Here is a 16,657-nt window from a genome sequence, read left to right on the forward strand (position 1 = left end):
ATTACCAACAACACTTAAAATATACCTTATTATTAGTTTTTGTGATTTATCTGTATACATTCTCATTTTACTCTTTAAAACAACCAAAATTTGCTCCTAAAAATCTATTTTCTTTGTCCGTCTGATGACATTATTTTAAAATACAATGTCAGATGTTATGAGTTACTCAGTACTCAAGTAGCCTTTTTACCAAATACTTGAGTAATGTCTTGGACGGCTAATTTTTAGGGCTGTGCAGAAAAAAAATGATATATACTATATATCATGTATTGATATTTAAATTTTTTTGTATATAAATTGTATCAATTTTTTACTTGATTCCACACACACCTTTAGGGGGCAGTATAACGATGCATAATTCATGTTCAGAGCAAAGAACAAAAAGCTGCAAGTGAAACTGATGAGTATGGAAGTGCCTTCATCCTTAAGAGGAGACGTTTGGACACATTTTAGTTTTTATAATTATACATATATAATATAATATAATTTTATATTATGTTGCTGGTTTTGTTGAGTCATTGGCATTGAAAAATAAGTATAAAGTAAAATGCATTGAAATCGAATCAATTCAAGCCGCTTTGAATCAAGAACCGTAATGTATCGTGAGCTCTGTATYGAAAATYRTATCGACTTACCATGTCCTAGGTAATACCCAGCCTTAGCTARTAAAAATATGTTGAAGAAGTGCCACTTTTACCTGAGTACAACATTTAAGTACTCTACCCACCTCTGTGATTTTAGGATTGTGATTCAAAATGTGGACGACAGAAAGAAGACTATTTGGTAACCATGAATGTTTTGTGCCGGGGACTCTGTTCTCCCTGAGGAACCAAAGGGAGTCTCTCCGCCTGTGCTGTTTCTCCTCGTAGATCCAAAACTAACATTTGCCTTATTCTGCTTCTCTATYTCACTTCCAGGTAACCAAAGATGATTTCATGAGCTTTGACTATATTCTTTGCATGGATGAGAGCAATTTGAGGTATATATTTTATRTATTTATTTATTTTTTCTGAGTTTTGATCACACTGAACTTGTTTGCACTGAAACCACACAATGACATGGTTTAAATTAAGTGTCAAATTTTGTTACCGTTAGTTGTTCCGGATCAGGAAAACGATCCGTGGCATTCATACACACTTGTATAAAACTGGTGGAAACTTTGAGCTAWGAGTAACTTGTTGATGAATGCCTTCCCTTTTAATGAGCACTATCCTTTCTTAAGCTCTTTCCAAAGGTCATGGGGAGGGATATTTTTTGCTACTTTGAACGTTTAGGGATCATTTTGAGATCACATGCTTGTGGCAGATCTGATCTGTAAGCAGCTTACTGAGTTCTTTGAATGCCTTGTCTTTTTTTCCCTTCATTCTCCTCCAACATACTTTTTACCAGACAGAAAGACTTTATTTATTATTTGACTTCTTGTTGTTTTTGCTTGTTTTTTTTACTTGCAGACATTTGTGTTGTTTTAAATGACTTTATGCAAATATTTGATTTTTTATGCTAAGAATAAAATAATCATAAATCACATTCACACCTGTAATATGTTATAAAAGGTGTGTTTAGAAGTCAAGATATGACTTTATGATTTATATCCACTCGGCACACTCAACAACACCAAATAAGATTCTGATACAGATCTGGAGGTCACATGCTAAAATATGTTGTAATGTTGTTTCCTGCACTGACCCTCTGGTCTTGTATATTTTGTTTGGTCTTCACAGTGACTTGAAAAGGAAGGCAAATGCTGTGAAAAACCGAAAAGCAAAAATTGAGCTTCTTGGTTCCTATGACCCTCAGAAGCAGCTGATCATCAACGACCCTTATTACGTAAGTATTTAGGTTAATTCACATTTATTATTTTGTAGCTGAAGGACTGTCCACTGGTTACTGTCAAAGTTACCTGCGTTACCACTCCAAATACTACATAAACAACTACAAAATTGATTTTATTTGGTAGTACCAGGGGTGTCCCAATACCAGTTTTTCTCAGAGTACTTCAGTTTGGGTACTCACCAATACCAAGTACTTTCTGTTAGAAACGTAAACATTACACRATGACTTTACTGGAATTAAAAATGCTTTTCATTTGAAATTTAAACTTTAACATTTAATTGAGTATTGGCACCGATACCACTGGTTTTACTGTGAGCTTTCAGTGTTTTTGAAAATTAAGACACGAGTTACACTGTAACCTTTATCATTCCAAGTTCAACCACAGGTTAAATTAATTTCAATAAGAAAACAAACTTCTTTAACGTCTGYGATGAACTCGAGAGCTGTCCAGGTGTTTCCTGCCTCCAGTAACCACTGGAGACCTGCATCAGCTGTTCCTGACCCCACACAAGGTTAGGAGGGTCTAGAAAAATGGATCGAAKACGTCTTTATTTGATAAAAACAATGATGAGTTTATATTATTATCACCATTTACTTTAATTATAGCACAAAGACACATATCAGTTAAAAAATATGACACATTTAAATTTTTAAAAACAGACTCAAATGTTATTTGGTACAAAATTTAGAACAACAATGTAGTAACTAAATGAGGTGTGGAATATGTTCAAAAACAGCTGAGTTTGATTTGGGACARGTTAGGAGCATGTGTGGGTGTGAAAGAAAAACCTTTTAGAAAATCAAAGTCTTTTTAAARTAAAGACCGGAAATCTCGTGCAATGTTGTCTAGATTGTCCAATCAGAGCCAGGTATTRTGTAGTTGGTGCTTTTAATCAGTTTTCAGTTCAATTAATTCAATCCAAGTCTATGGAACAGTCACAAAATGTCACCAAAATCACTCTGTCCCTCTAAAATCGTTCAGAAAATTGAATCGTATCGTTCATTGAATATCGTGATATATATCGTATCGTGAGCAGAATTTCGAATATCGTRTCGTGAGATTAGTGTATCGCTACAGCCCTAGTGGTCATGGTCTGTTTGAGAAGAGTCAAATCATTGGCTAACCAGAAAAAAAGGGTTCACTTTGCTAGAGAGCATAACGATTGGATTCTGGAACAATTGAAGAAGGTCATGTGGTCTGATGAGTCCAGATTGACTGGCTCCACAGAGTCCATTGAGAATCTTTGGGATGTGCTGGAGAAGGTCAGACTCYACCATCATCAGTGAAAGRTCTTGGTGAAAAATGAATACATCACTGGATTGATCCGACGTCCTATAAAACAAGACAWTGACCTTTCCAGGTGTTTATTCTCTAAGTGCATCTCGTGTTTATTAAGTATTTATTTAAGTTCATTTYAAAAATTACCCCAAACCCAACTAGTGTTTCAGTTGTTCTGAATTCTTTTTAAAGATGTGATGTTCTTTACATCACACCTTCCACATTTTGTTTACTTGTGTCTAATAGGGTTTAGCCAAGGTAGTTGGAAAATCAGCAGATCTCTTCTCTTCCCCTCAGATCTTGTGGGTAAAATAATAAAATCAGAGGAAAAGTTAAATAAAATAATTGACAACAATAAAAGGCGTTGTCCAATCTTTTTTCCAGTAGTTTCACTGCTCTTTAAAACACTGCATTCTGTGTTGTAAAATGTTTTAAAGATGATAAACAACAGGAACCTGTGGACAACACAGTCAGCTTCAGTTGATGGTTGGGGGTTGAGTCAGTCTTCAGGTGCTTCTGGTATTTGTAGAAAAAAAAAATCACTGTTGCCTCTTTTCATCRCACAGTTCATTCAGTAAACGGCTTTAATACCCATCAGTGTAGCAACAACAACAAAAAGATTTGTTACAAGCTTCAAAACATTTGTTGGACAACATTTCCATTCCTGTGTGCAGCCAGGGCCTCATTTTAACAGAGCTGTATTACTTGGACATCAACACGAGTAATTCTTGTTTGGATTTTCTGATTGGATTGTCTTTTCACGCTGCATGGCTCACTCCATTCGTTTCGTCTTTACATGCTCTGTCTGCGGTGGAAAATGCTTCCAGATGATTAGAACAATGGTTYTTGGCTGCATTTTATTATTCTTAAGGGCTGTGATTGTTGGGTGGAAAATAACTGGATTTGGGAAAATCACTGAGAGAAGGCTTCAAAGTTTCAATAGCACATCGGGGTCGTTTACGTTTTTAAAATGTTTTTAGAAAATATTTGGTCAAAGTATTCATTACACTGWATGGTTTGGATGATAGATATGTGTCTTTTCTTTCTGTTCCTGCTTTTTGTTTTCCTGCTCTGTTACATGCGTTGGAAACCAGGTCCCAAATAAAACCGTCATCACACCATAAGAGATGTGGCTGAAAGCAGAAAWTATGGTCTGTCAGTTTTATAGAAGTGCTGACAGTTGTATTAGWTTCTTGTTTCCGTGTGTGATTATTAGCTTAATAGTGTTTTTGTGCAGCTCTGCATAAGAGCTTCTGATAATGTGTGCGGTTTTGGACAGAATATTTACCAGTTCTGGGTTCCTTCTCCAGAAAAGTGAGCAAAAATCTGTTCAGCCACCACAGTTGCTGTCAAAATGAATCGAAACATACATGTCTTGTTTCTTCAAGCAGCTCATTACAAACTGGAACATCAAATGCATCATTTTCATTCTTTTGGCTTTTCTTGTTTTTTACCAAAAGAGAGACGTTGACTGAACCTAAATGGACTCTTAAAACAAAAATTGTTTACAGGATTTGATCATTTTTATGACTSTAAAATTATCTTAATTTTTTCTAATTCTGCGTACAAATTTTATTGGCTTCACTTATATTGCATCAGCACCCTCGTGATAAGGTTGTATGTCTCACTGGTCTGCGATTATTTGAAACTATCTCATAACCCTATAATTGCAAGAAAATAAGTTAATGTTCCGTTGCAGTATCATTGAATTTTGAGATTTTGCAACCAGTTTTTTGAGAATTGTGACCTTGTTTTGTGAGCAAAGCTATATTTTAGGCCACGTCCCTTACACCACTAACCACGTCCTACTCATGTTAGCCAACATTTTACCCACACTATGAGTTAATTTATTGGAATATACTTTAAAATGAAGCTAAGCAGATTTGAACCAGCTTTTATGAACTAATATTTATCATCAATTTGTTTTTTTGACCTGGATATTCTGGTGTTGTCTGTTGGAGCAGAGCAGGTGTTAAAATTGAGCTCTTATGCTCTAAAAATCATACATAAATAGATTCAATTGGGCTGGTTATCATGGCCTATCCTCTGAATCGATTAATTAGGATTTAATTTGATTCGATTCGATGAAAATGTTTACTGATACTGTATTTTGCAAATGTGTTGCAAAATACAATATCCCCATTTTTTCTCTTCAACATAAACAACAGGTTTTTAAGGACAAACTTTTAAACAAAACTGTTCTTGAAAGAAAACTGTCACAAGTTTAAAAGGTTTTAAAGTAAAAAGGAATTGCAGGTGACAATGTTGTTGGAGGCATTCATTTTAAAGTAATTAATAATTATTTTGATAAATAAGAAGTGATGGGAATAAGGCTGCAGGAGAAGAGGTGGGCTAATATAAATATACTTTTGTCCACTCCTTTTGAGCGTATGAAAACTGTGTATTTCTAATGTTTATGTTACATTCTGTTATGTTCAATAAAAATTATTAAAACTTAATACATATAACTTATTAAAACGATACAATTACAAAATTTCTTCACTGTGGATTTCATTAAGACATTTCTTAAAGTTTAAAATGAATAATATTGGTTACAAAACTAAAAGATTTTGTTAGAATGTCGTCTTTAACACATTTAAACATGCCGGTGGGGAACAGTTTCAGTCAGATGTTTACCATAGTTTGGTTTGAGCGCCTAATAAGCCGCTGTCAAACCCCGCTTCGTTTTTGCTACTGCGTACGAGCGCAAATCTTTGCAAAGAAAAGTCACCATGGTCTCTGTTGTCTTTAAGTTCTGCGGAGAGTCAGCTGGTAACGTTAGTGATTCCTTAGTTTCTTTTGTTCTCATCCAGACAACTTGTTACCGAAAGCTAATGTTAGCACTGAACGTCAACCGGATGTAAATATACGGCAAGCCAGGAGTGACAAAATATAGAATAATCTAACCTAGCCCTGCAAGACATCCACGAGAAAAGCAGCAAAAGCTACAAACCTTTGTGACTGGTGCAAGGAAATTTCAAATACCATAAGTGTCTGGAGACATTTTGAAAAATCCTTCAGGAATTCTGTTCAAGATACTGATATGAGACACTGCCTTTAGAATTTGGACTCAAGCATGTTGACAAATGTTCAATTTATTTTTCAACTATTTTAAAATCTTGCCGTGTGAACCAGGCTTTAGTGAGAAATCTGAGCAACTGCTTACATAAAGATTTATTCTTACATCACCGTGATTTCATCTTAACCTCTTGTGTCTCAGGGGGATTTCTTGAAGTTTGTTCTCAAAATAACATGTCCAAATAATTGATTTATAACATACACAAAGCTTAAAAAAAATATCATGAATAAGGCAAAAAAAAAAAAAAAAACTAACGCAAAGCATAAACCCATTTGTATAAAAAATAGTAATAATACAAGTATAAGGGTTTGGGGCTTAAAAGGTTAAATAACTTACATGGATATTTTGCAGCAGAATACAATAAAGAAATTATAATTACAGTTGTTCAATTTGTAGAAAAGTAAGGAATTTTTATCCCCAATAAACATTATTATTACCACAGTTTTAGTTGTGGGATTGTTTCCATAACTGAATAGAAAACTGTGAACTACGTAGACTGTTTAGTTTATACTCTCAGATTTTCATGTCTGACCTAATTGACCAAAAAAAAACAAAAAACAAAACAACTCATTGGAGTGACCAAGTGTGAAGGAAACTGAGAAATTTGGTGCCAGTAAAACCCTCTGAAACCTCAAGTTGTTAATAAAACATGCTAAATAAATTTATGTTGCGTTTTACAATAATTTCCAGCTTTTCTTGAAGTGGTGTTGATATGTTAATAAAAGTTGTTCCAACAGGTGAAAAAAAAAATAGTCTGAGGCAAAACCACAAGAAACTGGAAAGTCCCGGATTTTAAAAGTTTTGAAGCTTCTTTTGGCATCAAACAGCTCCCTGACACAAAAGGAATGTGACTAAATTGGAGTGAGGATTTCGGCTCTCAGAAGTGTTTTGGCACCACCTTTGATGCATTTTGGAATTCGGAAATGAAAAAATGATTTTACAGTTGAGTAGGGGGTTCGTAATCTGTGTATCATTCATTCCTTTTATTTTCAATTACCAATCAAAAATCAAATAATGAAACATTGACTAGTTATTTATTTATTTTTTGTAACACCAAAACCGGGTAAAAAATAAAAAACAAAAATAACCTGATTTTTCATATTTCACTTTTAGGCTCAGATCAAAAACACAAAATGGAAAAAATGGGCACTTGGACAATCTGTATCTGTGTCACTCRTTTAAAAACAGATATTTGAAAATGGATGGTTATTCTATTTTCATTTTATACTTAAAAACGTAAATGGTCTTTATCAAACTAAGGTGGAGCTAGATAAATAACTTTAGTAACAGGCAGCTGCTTGTAAATAAATAAATAAACACTTGCTAACTACTTTTGTATTTCTTTAAATAACTAACTTCAGACTGTGCTTTTTAAATTAATATAATTAGTGTAGCTAATTTCTGTTAAAAACTCTTTCTCTAGCACCACTTTAATGGTCTGATATCGGGATGAACACGTTCTAATTAACCAGACAGCTGCAATAAATAAATACTAGCTAACTAGTTTTGACATTTCTTTACCAGGTGCGAATTTGAAGCTGCAGCATTGAGTTGCATTGATAACCGTGCTAAAATTTTCGGTTAAACAAACAAAAGGACAGATCGTTTTTATGTTTTTGGAGTTTAAAATGAAAAAACAAAACAACAAAAAAAACGAATTATCTGTTTTTCATTTTTCAATATTTGTTTTTGAAATGAATAAATAAAAAAGCAAAACCTACACTGACCAGTAGGTTATTAGTAGATTATACTTCATTTGGCTACAGCCTTTATTAATTTTGTTTTTTTTTTTCTCTTAGGGAAGTGACCAAGACTTCGAAAAGGTGTACGAACAGTGTCTCCGCTGCTGCAAAGCTTTTCTAGAGATGAATTCCTAACAAGTTCCTATCATGAAGCACCTTTCCTCAATCTGATTGGGAATTATCAGCCTAATGTGATTTGGTTGTGACACGCACGCACACACACTTTAGTTCATTTAATGAGCTTGTGAATTCTTGGTTTTGGGGTTGTAAATGTTATACAACGACATTCAGAGTGCGGTATCTGCATGAATGTAGACTAAAAACCTGGAAAATTAATAAATTAAAGTAAATTTTAAAATGGTGGCTACATTTGCAGATTTTCTGAATCATTTACTGCAAAAATAATCTGTAAGTATTTCAGCTTTAAACTTTTAAAAAGTTAAATTTATTTATATAGAGCCAATTCAAAACAAAAGTAATCTCAGGACTCTGTCTGGAAACATCTACATACATTATAAAATTCCAATTAGAAAAATTATTAGGGATGCATGATATATCTGCATTAATATCGGTATCGGCTGATATTGGTCATTTTTTAGAATATTTATCAGTCCAATGTGTAAAACTGGGCCGATATATTGATTTTCCACTTTTAATTTTGTGTTTCTGGTTTGGGAGGGGAGATATCAAAATCGGCTGCAGTTTTCGTATCGGTGCATCCCTAAAAATCATTTATCTTTGGCAGCACAATGTCTTGAGGGTTAGTACCGATGCCTCACAGCAAGAAGGTCCTGGGTTCGATCCCTGGTTCAAACCTGGGGTCTTTCTATGTGGAGTTTGCATGTTCCCCTAGTGCTTGCGTGGGTTTTCTCCCACACCCCTAAAAACATGTACAATAGGCCGTCTTCAGGCCCAGGCCTCCCTTGAAAAAAGATCTGCGATCTCAACCGGATTTGCCTGTTTAAATAACGGTAAAATAAAAATAAATCTACAGAAAGAGCTGAAAATATCTAAAAAAAAGTAGCTTGAAAAAGCTGAAATTTGCACAACAATGCAAAAACAACACATTTATGCTGATATAATAAGATAAGATAGACCTTTATTGTCATCGTACAGAGCACAATGAAATTACAGTTCAGAACACCCATTCAGAAGAAGACAAAACATAACAAACATGGGAGAACAGGTGCTCTGGATCAKGCTGCCACTGACCCTGCACAGAGCAAGGATCATCATCATGAAGACGTCATGAGGAGGCACAACCCTTAAAAGAAAAAAACTAAAAACCACACAAGAGAAGAAGAGGAAAAAAATAAAACATATTATATCAACAATGTGACACACTATGGTGTTTATTAAAAAAACTCTGCATAGAGCAGATTTATTAGCCAGAGGAGTAAGTGAGTTTAGGAGGGTGTGTATCTGAAGCCATGGGTGTTGTATGCATTTGTGTGAATATTTAATAAATGAGCCCGAAGAATCGAGTCCCCAAAACCCGCGCAGCCATAGTCCAGAATGTTGATGGTGACTGTTCATTCTGTGCGGCCCTCAGCTTGCTCCAGGAACCAGATCACAGACGGGGGGGGGCAGACCCTCAGTCGACGTATACATCCAGGAAGAATTTAGTCCACAGCTCTCAATGCCATGTAAGGAAGAGCCAAATTCTGTAATCAGTTGTTTGGGAACAGAAGCGAATGTTTTGAGCCAGGCGGACAATCACAATTTTCCATCTGCCTTRAYGTCCGCTGGTACCTCTCAATGTGGCGAATCCAATCAGACAAATAGTGTGGACAAATTCCGCCTTCTAATAAGTAAGAAGCGGAAATTATTGCAAAAAGGTGAAGTTGTTTTAAAAAAGCTAAAATTGAAATCAGCTAGRAAGTAGCTTAAATGGCAGAAAACAGCTTAAATTAGCATAAAAGAAAGAAACACAAAAGGTTGAAATTAGCAGAAAGGAGCAGAAAGWTAGCTGAAATAGAATAAATCTRCAACTTGCACWCAAAAAAGAAGCCAAACGAAGCTGACATTAGCTCAGAGGTAGAACCAGAGTAAAGGGTAAAAAGTGCAGTAAAAACAAACATTTTGAATRGTATTAAGGTTGTTGAAGACAGATCCATTCATTTKCAATGAGAAAAAAAGTGTCCAAAATAACAAAGAAAGTATAAGTTGCTGAAAGTCACAACACCCACAGCATAAATGATCTGAACGTTTTGTATGAGATCTTGAAATAGCACAAAAACTGTGAAATGTGTTGCGTGCTGAAAAATGTACTGAAGAAAATTGGATAATCTCTAATTATTGTAAATGTTGCAGATAGCTCTTTGAATGACTTTAGTTTGGAGAAACAGAACCTTTATCTGAATAAACTCCTGAGGTAACAGCTAGTCCAAGCAGCACATTAAGAAGCTATTAGCTCAGCGGTGGCAGTGTGAAAAAGCAATAGTCCAGCTGAGCATCTTGTAAATAAATCTGTTTTAACAGGTGCTTATACAGCTGATCGTTAAACATGATTTTCACAATACAGTTTTGTTTATAACCATAGCTTTTATCTGGGTGTTTTATGTGTAAGTCTTTTAATAATCCCCCAAAAAGCAGATTATTTAGTTTGTTTTTCCTGATCCAGTGGTTTATCGATAAAATATTCTGCTTCGTGCCAGTCACCACTTGTTTCAGAAGTAGTGTTTACTCCCTGGAGACTGGCTTTCCCATCAGTCAGTCCGTGTTAATTTGTCTCATCGCTGGTAGAGGTATGGTTTCATCACATTTGGAGATGGGAAAGTTGCTGTAAATCATCAAACAAGGGTGGAGCTGACAGAAAGATGAACCAGCTGGTAGCTGGAGGGTTTCCACTTGATGAAGAATGTGGTTTCAAGGCTGTCGGAGTTGTCTGTGAGTTTGTCAAAGTACATATTAGCTTAGCTGAGCTGTTTGTACTTAAAATACAGTAGGGGGAACAAAAAGAGTGCCTGGTCCGGGTCATTCAGAGTGGAAATAACCTGACAGGTCTTAATGATTCAGATTCTGACTCTGAAAACCCGCTCAGAACCAAAGCAACAAATTCTGCAAGGCTCCCTTAGGTGTTTTATGTTCATAATAGATTTTTTCAGTGCGGGCATATTTTGTTCATAGTTTTTTCTGCTGACAGCATTTTATGAAGCTTAAACAGAGTTTCCAAGGAGGCACTGTTAATATTGAAAACAAACCCTTCCCCTCCATTGTTTTTCTAAAATTTACTGCACTTTTAGCTCTAGTTGTTTTTAGGCCCTTTTACTGTATCTAAACACATCATTTAACTTTCTACTTCATTACATTTAACAGTTWAACAACACATGGTTTAAAGTGGAAGTCAGTGCTCCTGTTTTTGGTATTTGACATCTTTTAAAGAAAAAAAAAGAGTTTTTAAGGTTCAATATAAACTAGTTCTGCAGCTACGCAGCCAGGAAAGAAAAAGTAGAAATAAATAAAAAAATAGTGGATTTCTGCTGTGTTCATCACTGAAAGTTAAATGCGGTTCATGTAAACGTGAATTTATGAGTGATTACACCGCTGTGTTTATTCCATTACATGGTTATTAGGCACAGCAGCAACCAGTCGGAGCACTCTGGCACTCCTTGCTGGAATATTGTAATATTTCTACTGAAAAGATGGTGTAGTGTAAAACTAAAACTGGTAATCATTCCAGTCGACTTCCTGGTAGAGCTGTTGCCTTTTAGCAAGAAGGTTGCTGGACCAAATCCCGGCTAGTGACCTTTTACATGTTCTCTCCTTGCATACGTGGGTTTTCTCTGRGCACTCCGGTTTTCATCCCACAGACCAAAAACAARCACGTTAGACTAATTGGTAACTAAATTGTCCCTAYGTGTGAGTGAGAGAGTGAGTGGTTTGTCTCGTTTGTCTCTGTGTGACCCTGTGATGGACCTGCGACCCTTCCAGGGTGTACCCCACCCTTTGCACAKTGATTGCTGGTTATGGGCACCAGTGACCCTGAAAGGAATAAGCGGGTATAGAAAATGTATGTGTAATAAAATTAAGTGTTCATTAACTGAAATCGWGACGAAACCACATAAATAGTGAATAGATTAAAATGTGAACAGAATAGGACCGTACAACCCCAGATCTGGTYACRAGCRTGCTTTATTTCTCCCTGCTGGAGTCAGCTAAAGCAGCGCTGCCAACAAACCGGAAGTTCCGGTCTTTTATACACGGTTCTTCAGTGCCTGGTGCGCCCACTACAGGCCTACAGCTGCAACGCAGGCCACTCGAACAAACATTGCCTTCCCTAATGAATTGATAAYGGTTTTYCTATGTGTTGTTGGTGGTTCGGGCACATATCTAAACTATTTTAATCAAGACATAACAATCATCAAACAATAGATCAYAAAACTCAATACTTAAAAAGGAAACTAAGAAAATGGTGTAGTGCTTTTAACACCAGTATCTAACCGATAAATTTCTTCAGATGGATGGATGGATGAACCCACGATCCAGAAACTAATAATTAGGTTAAGATAATTGGTCGATGGCTTCCTGTGGGCCACTATGAAATTATGGAGCTTGGAGTTGTTTTGGTCCTTCATGGACCTGACAAACTAATAGTAACTGGTTCAGGCTACTTCCAAAGTGGATTTTTGTCTCCTTTAAACAACTCCAGCCTCCAAWATGTCATAGTGTTCCGTGCAAATGCTATTTTATATATTTCTAGAGTGCTCTCTGTTTCAAATTAGACAATTATTCTGACTGAACCATCAGTTGGAAGTCCTGGTAGTGCTATTTTCCCTTTCAAATGAACATAGTGGTCATGGTATTAATGTTTTTTAAAGAACATTTGCATGAATGGCTATAGATTTTTGGAAGATGGGGTGTTTTAAAAGACTATCAGAGGTACAGCACAAGTTGACTGACTTGAAGAGAAAGTTAGAAGCCAGACTGCAGTGGCTTGGTCATGTCTTGAGGAGAGACAGTGGGTATATTGATACAAGGATTACTAGGAAGGAAATTTAAAAAATTGGGAAAAAAAAAAACTTAAATTTTGCTAAAAAGTTTTTACGTTTTTTCTGAAAAAAAAGTTAATGCGCAAAAGAGGAGATGGAAACACATTTGCCGAATAAGTTCTTATGCTTACTTCATGATTTATCAGCTTTTCCCACTGTCTGAAGCTTCTCTGATAGTCCCATAAAGCACAAAAACATGGCCGGCAGCAACAACAGGCACGTGTGGACTGACACGCACTGCTAACACTAGCTGATATGATCGAACAATTATAACTTCCCAGGTAGTAAGACTTTCTTGAAGACTTCCCTCCATCGCCTGAGATGTATGGTCCCTGCTAGTTTGCAGCCTCTACTTCCTGTTTACGCGTAATATCAATGTCTGATGAAATCACGCTTTGCATAGCCTGGTGGATTTGCTCCAAACCAGTAAATGAAAACAAGGCTAATTTTTTTTTGCGATGTTTTAAAAGTTTGTCAAAAAATTTGCTTTACAATTGGATGGAAACATGGCAACTGGCGAACTCCTGAAGAGGGAGCAGATTAAAGAAAAAGAAGCAGAAGTGTTTTAAAACAATGGAAATCGTCATGGGACAAATTCAACAAAAGGCGATTCACTTCCAAATCAGGAAATGTATCACATAAAATGTGATTTTGCAACATCATCCATATCAAACAAAGCAAAAAAAAAAAAAAAAAAAAAAGAACTTTTGAACCGTTTTGAGTTTGACCTTTTATTAAAAACAGCCGTGTCGAAAGCAGCAGAGGGGAGTTCACAGCATCTGCATTCCCAGGGCTCTGTTCAGTCATGTGGTCATTCCTCACGTCCAGAATCAGAATACAAAACAACAAACAACTCATGTTTGTCCCAATCTCATAATTTATTTAAATATAGTTCATTTTTAAATATATATATATATATAGAACTTTCATATACATGAATACTAGCCACAGGCTGATTCTTCCTATGCTTGCATTTACAGTATGTACATGATACTCCTGGTTTATTGGATCATGGTCTGTGTTTGATGGAGCCTCTTCAACGGCTCGTAGGTTTTAYCATCATGTACTCGAGGTTAGTCCGTCCACAGGATGGCTGTGACTGAAAAAAACAAAGGACCACTTGTGTTTTGTGTTGCACAAAGGTGCAGAAAAATGTTCATTTAATAATTTCACTCTTAAAACAAGTGGATGACTCAGTGTCRTCGTCTGTGAGAACCTTTAGTGCAGCAGAAAGGTCAGAGTCGGCCCRAAACACTCAAACGGGGCAAATGTATCATAACAGGCAGGCCGTTCTAAGGGTTGSCAACATCTTTTTGAATTCCAGCAGAGAAATAAGGCCGTTTGATGCCTCTCCTTTCTCCATTTTTGACTTTCACCATCTTTGTCCTGGTCTGGATGTTTGTTGCCTCCCATGGGGTGTGACGGCTGACCTTCAAGGCCCAGCCGAAGTAGTGATTGGCAGCAGAGAGGAAGGCCTGAGTGGAGGACTAAACTGTCCTCAGTATCAATCAGGCTGGTCTGATGTCGGCTCCACTCTAACTGTCCAAGGCACTTTTTACTTAAAGCAACTTCTTCTTCTTCTTCTTCTGGAGTACTTGTGTTTGGCTTCAACCTGCCATGAATAAAAGAGAGGGAGGGATAAATTCAGCACAGCATCTAACTTGGCAAAGCCAGAAAGAATCACAAATGATCAATCAAAAAGAGCTTGATTTGCAACAGCGTGCCACAGCAAGCAGACCCCCACCAGGAACAAATAGCTTGAGTGTTTCCTGAGCTGTGGGAGCTGAGCTGTGAAGCAAACCCAGCTGAGTTTGAGAGTCTGGATCAGTTTTGATCATAGACCGATGCAACTTGAGCGACCGTTTCACAGCACGTTAAAAACCTGCAGAAACGTTATGGTTCAGATGTTGTGGTTGTAGACAGCGGTGGTTTGAATGAACACATTCTCACTCTCGACTCGTCAACATATTGACGCTTTTCCAAAGTTCCCTCTGCGTCTTATTTTGACACGTCGGGCGACCCCCTCGCGTCAGTCTTTGCCGCCCGCGGCCTTTCCGGGTTGCGCCACCAGGGGTCTTTGGGTCGGGGGTCTGAGGTTAACATGAGGGATCAGGATTAATGGTTAATTTTAGATACTGTGGTCAGGGATAGGATGTCTACGGCGAATATTAGGTAATTTTAGGATTTGGAACACGTAGTTGACGTGAATTTCTTACATTTTCTAAAAATGGTTAATTTTAGGTATCAGGGTTAATGGTTAATTTTAGGTACTAGGGTCAGGGACAGGATGCCTAAAGTGAATAAAGGTAATTTTAGGCTTTGGGACGGTAGTTTTTGTGCATTTTCTACACTTTAAGAAATTAYGACAACAGATTCCGCCCCATCTCATCAAAAAATGATGCAAGGGGAGTACCCGACGCGTTAAAATCGGACGCAGAGGGAACTTTGGAAAAGCATCAATATGTGACGACTCGGGGGTGAGAATGGGTTGTTTGAACAGCTGCAGTTTGGTAGAATTAAAGGAGACATGATGCTTTTAAAACTTTCTTTTTCCACATTTAAATCCTTCACTTGGGGTCTATATAAAGTGAAACTGCAATGCTTTGGTGTGAATTCCTCCTTATTGTAACTCCACAAGCCCCCCTTTCACCCCTTTTCTGAGGTGCATCTCAGATCAACTYGTTTTGAGGCTGTCCCTTTAAATYGTAAAGAGTCCAGACCTTATTTATAAGTTTTGYTGCAAATAATTTGGCGCAAAGGTTCAGAAAACATCGCAGAAAAAAAGAGAGAAAACAAACAGGTTGACAAATATGACCCAAACAGAATATAACGATATCTAGGCAGCACCGGGAGAGACTAAATTCAATTTGCACTCCCAGAGAYTCCAAGTAATAAAATGAATTAAACGGCTAAAAAAGTTTTAATTTTCTTTACATGAAGTTGTAACAGTTTGGGTTCAACTTAAACCACTATTAAAAGATTTACTAAAATATTTTTTGTGAAATTTAAAATGAGATTGAGTAAAAGGTTTATGAAAATATTTTTTTATGAACCTTATATATGGTTTTGAAACAAAACTACACACAAATACACAGATTCTTGTTTCTGTCTGAGTAGGAGGAACCTACTGTAAGTATTTTAAGGAGTGGTCACTGATAATCAGGGGATGATGCACCAACACTCAAATTTATGACAAAGGTTTGTTRCCATACAAGTAAACAGTACTGTAAAAAAAAGAGTGCAGTACAAAAAACGTAAATAAAAATCTCTCATATATAAACATTGGTTTTTGCTGTAATTGATTTACGTAAAAATGACAATCTACTTTAAAATTAAAGTTTTCTAACATGTATGTTTTCAGAAATTATCTTTTAAACTCGTTTGTAAGTTTTCTCTAGTGCCAGGAAATCAATGTGTAGTTTGGGGATTCCCCTTTTTAAATYTAGTGCTGGAATTCCAGCTGACATCACGCCAGACTAATAAAAATCTGTTTTTTTCAACCTCTTGTAAATAAAACTAGTTTTTTCCTGGCCAGGTGATATATCACCTAATTTCAACACACTGTGGGCTTTTAAAGTGAAGAAAGTGAAAATAATATTAACTCAAAATTGAAAAAAAAAAAATCCTAACTGGGACTCATTTTGATAGCATGGGTCACATAATAATAATATACATTAATAAAATTTGCATTTCTTGAAGGAATGTACACTCTCCGGCCACTTTATTAGGTACA

The 16,657-nt window shown here is 36.3% G+C and overlaps 2 protein-coding genes across 3 annotated transcripts in view; one reads left to right on the top strand and one right to left on the bottom strand.

Moving 5' to 3' along the window:
- The window catches only part of acp1 (acid phosphatase 1), a 15,784-nt gene extending 7,491 nt beyond the window's left edge, over positions 1 to 8,293 (top strand). For both annotated transcript variants that reach the window (XM_014011557.1, XM_014011558.1), the window contains exons 4-6: positions 918 to 979; positions 1,722 to 1,827; positions 7,991 to 8,293. In XM_014011557.1, the coding sequence (XP_013867011.1) occupies positions 918 to 979; positions 1,722 to 1,827; positions 7,991 to 8,068 (246 nt within the window). In that variant the 3' untranslated portion in view covers positions 8,069 to 8,293. The remainder of the gene's footprint in view (positions 1 to 917; positions 980 to 1,721; positions 1,828 to 7,990) is intronic.
- Positions 8,294 to 13,438: 5,145 nt separating this feature from the next.
- The window catches only part of alkal2a (ALK and LTK ligand 2a), a 6,837-nt gene continuing 3,618 nt past the window's right edge, over positions 13,439 to 16,657 (bottom strand). Inside the window, exon 6 of the mRNA XM_014011559.1 lies at positions 13,439 to 14,536. The gene's annotated coding sequence lies outside the window, so the exon portion shown is untranslated. The remainder of the gene's footprint in view (positions 14,537 to 16,657) is intronic.

This window comes from Austrofundulus limnaeus, unplaced genomic scaffold, assembly GCF_001266775.1.
Source record: "Austrofundulus limnaeus strain Quisiro unplaced genomic scaffold, Austrofundulus_limnaeus-1.0 Scaffold82, whole genome shotgun sequence".
NCBI classification, from domain to species: domain Eukaryota; kingdom Metazoa; phylum Chordata; class Actinopteri; order Cyprinodontiformes; family Rivulidae; genus Austrofundulus; species Austrofundulus limnaeus.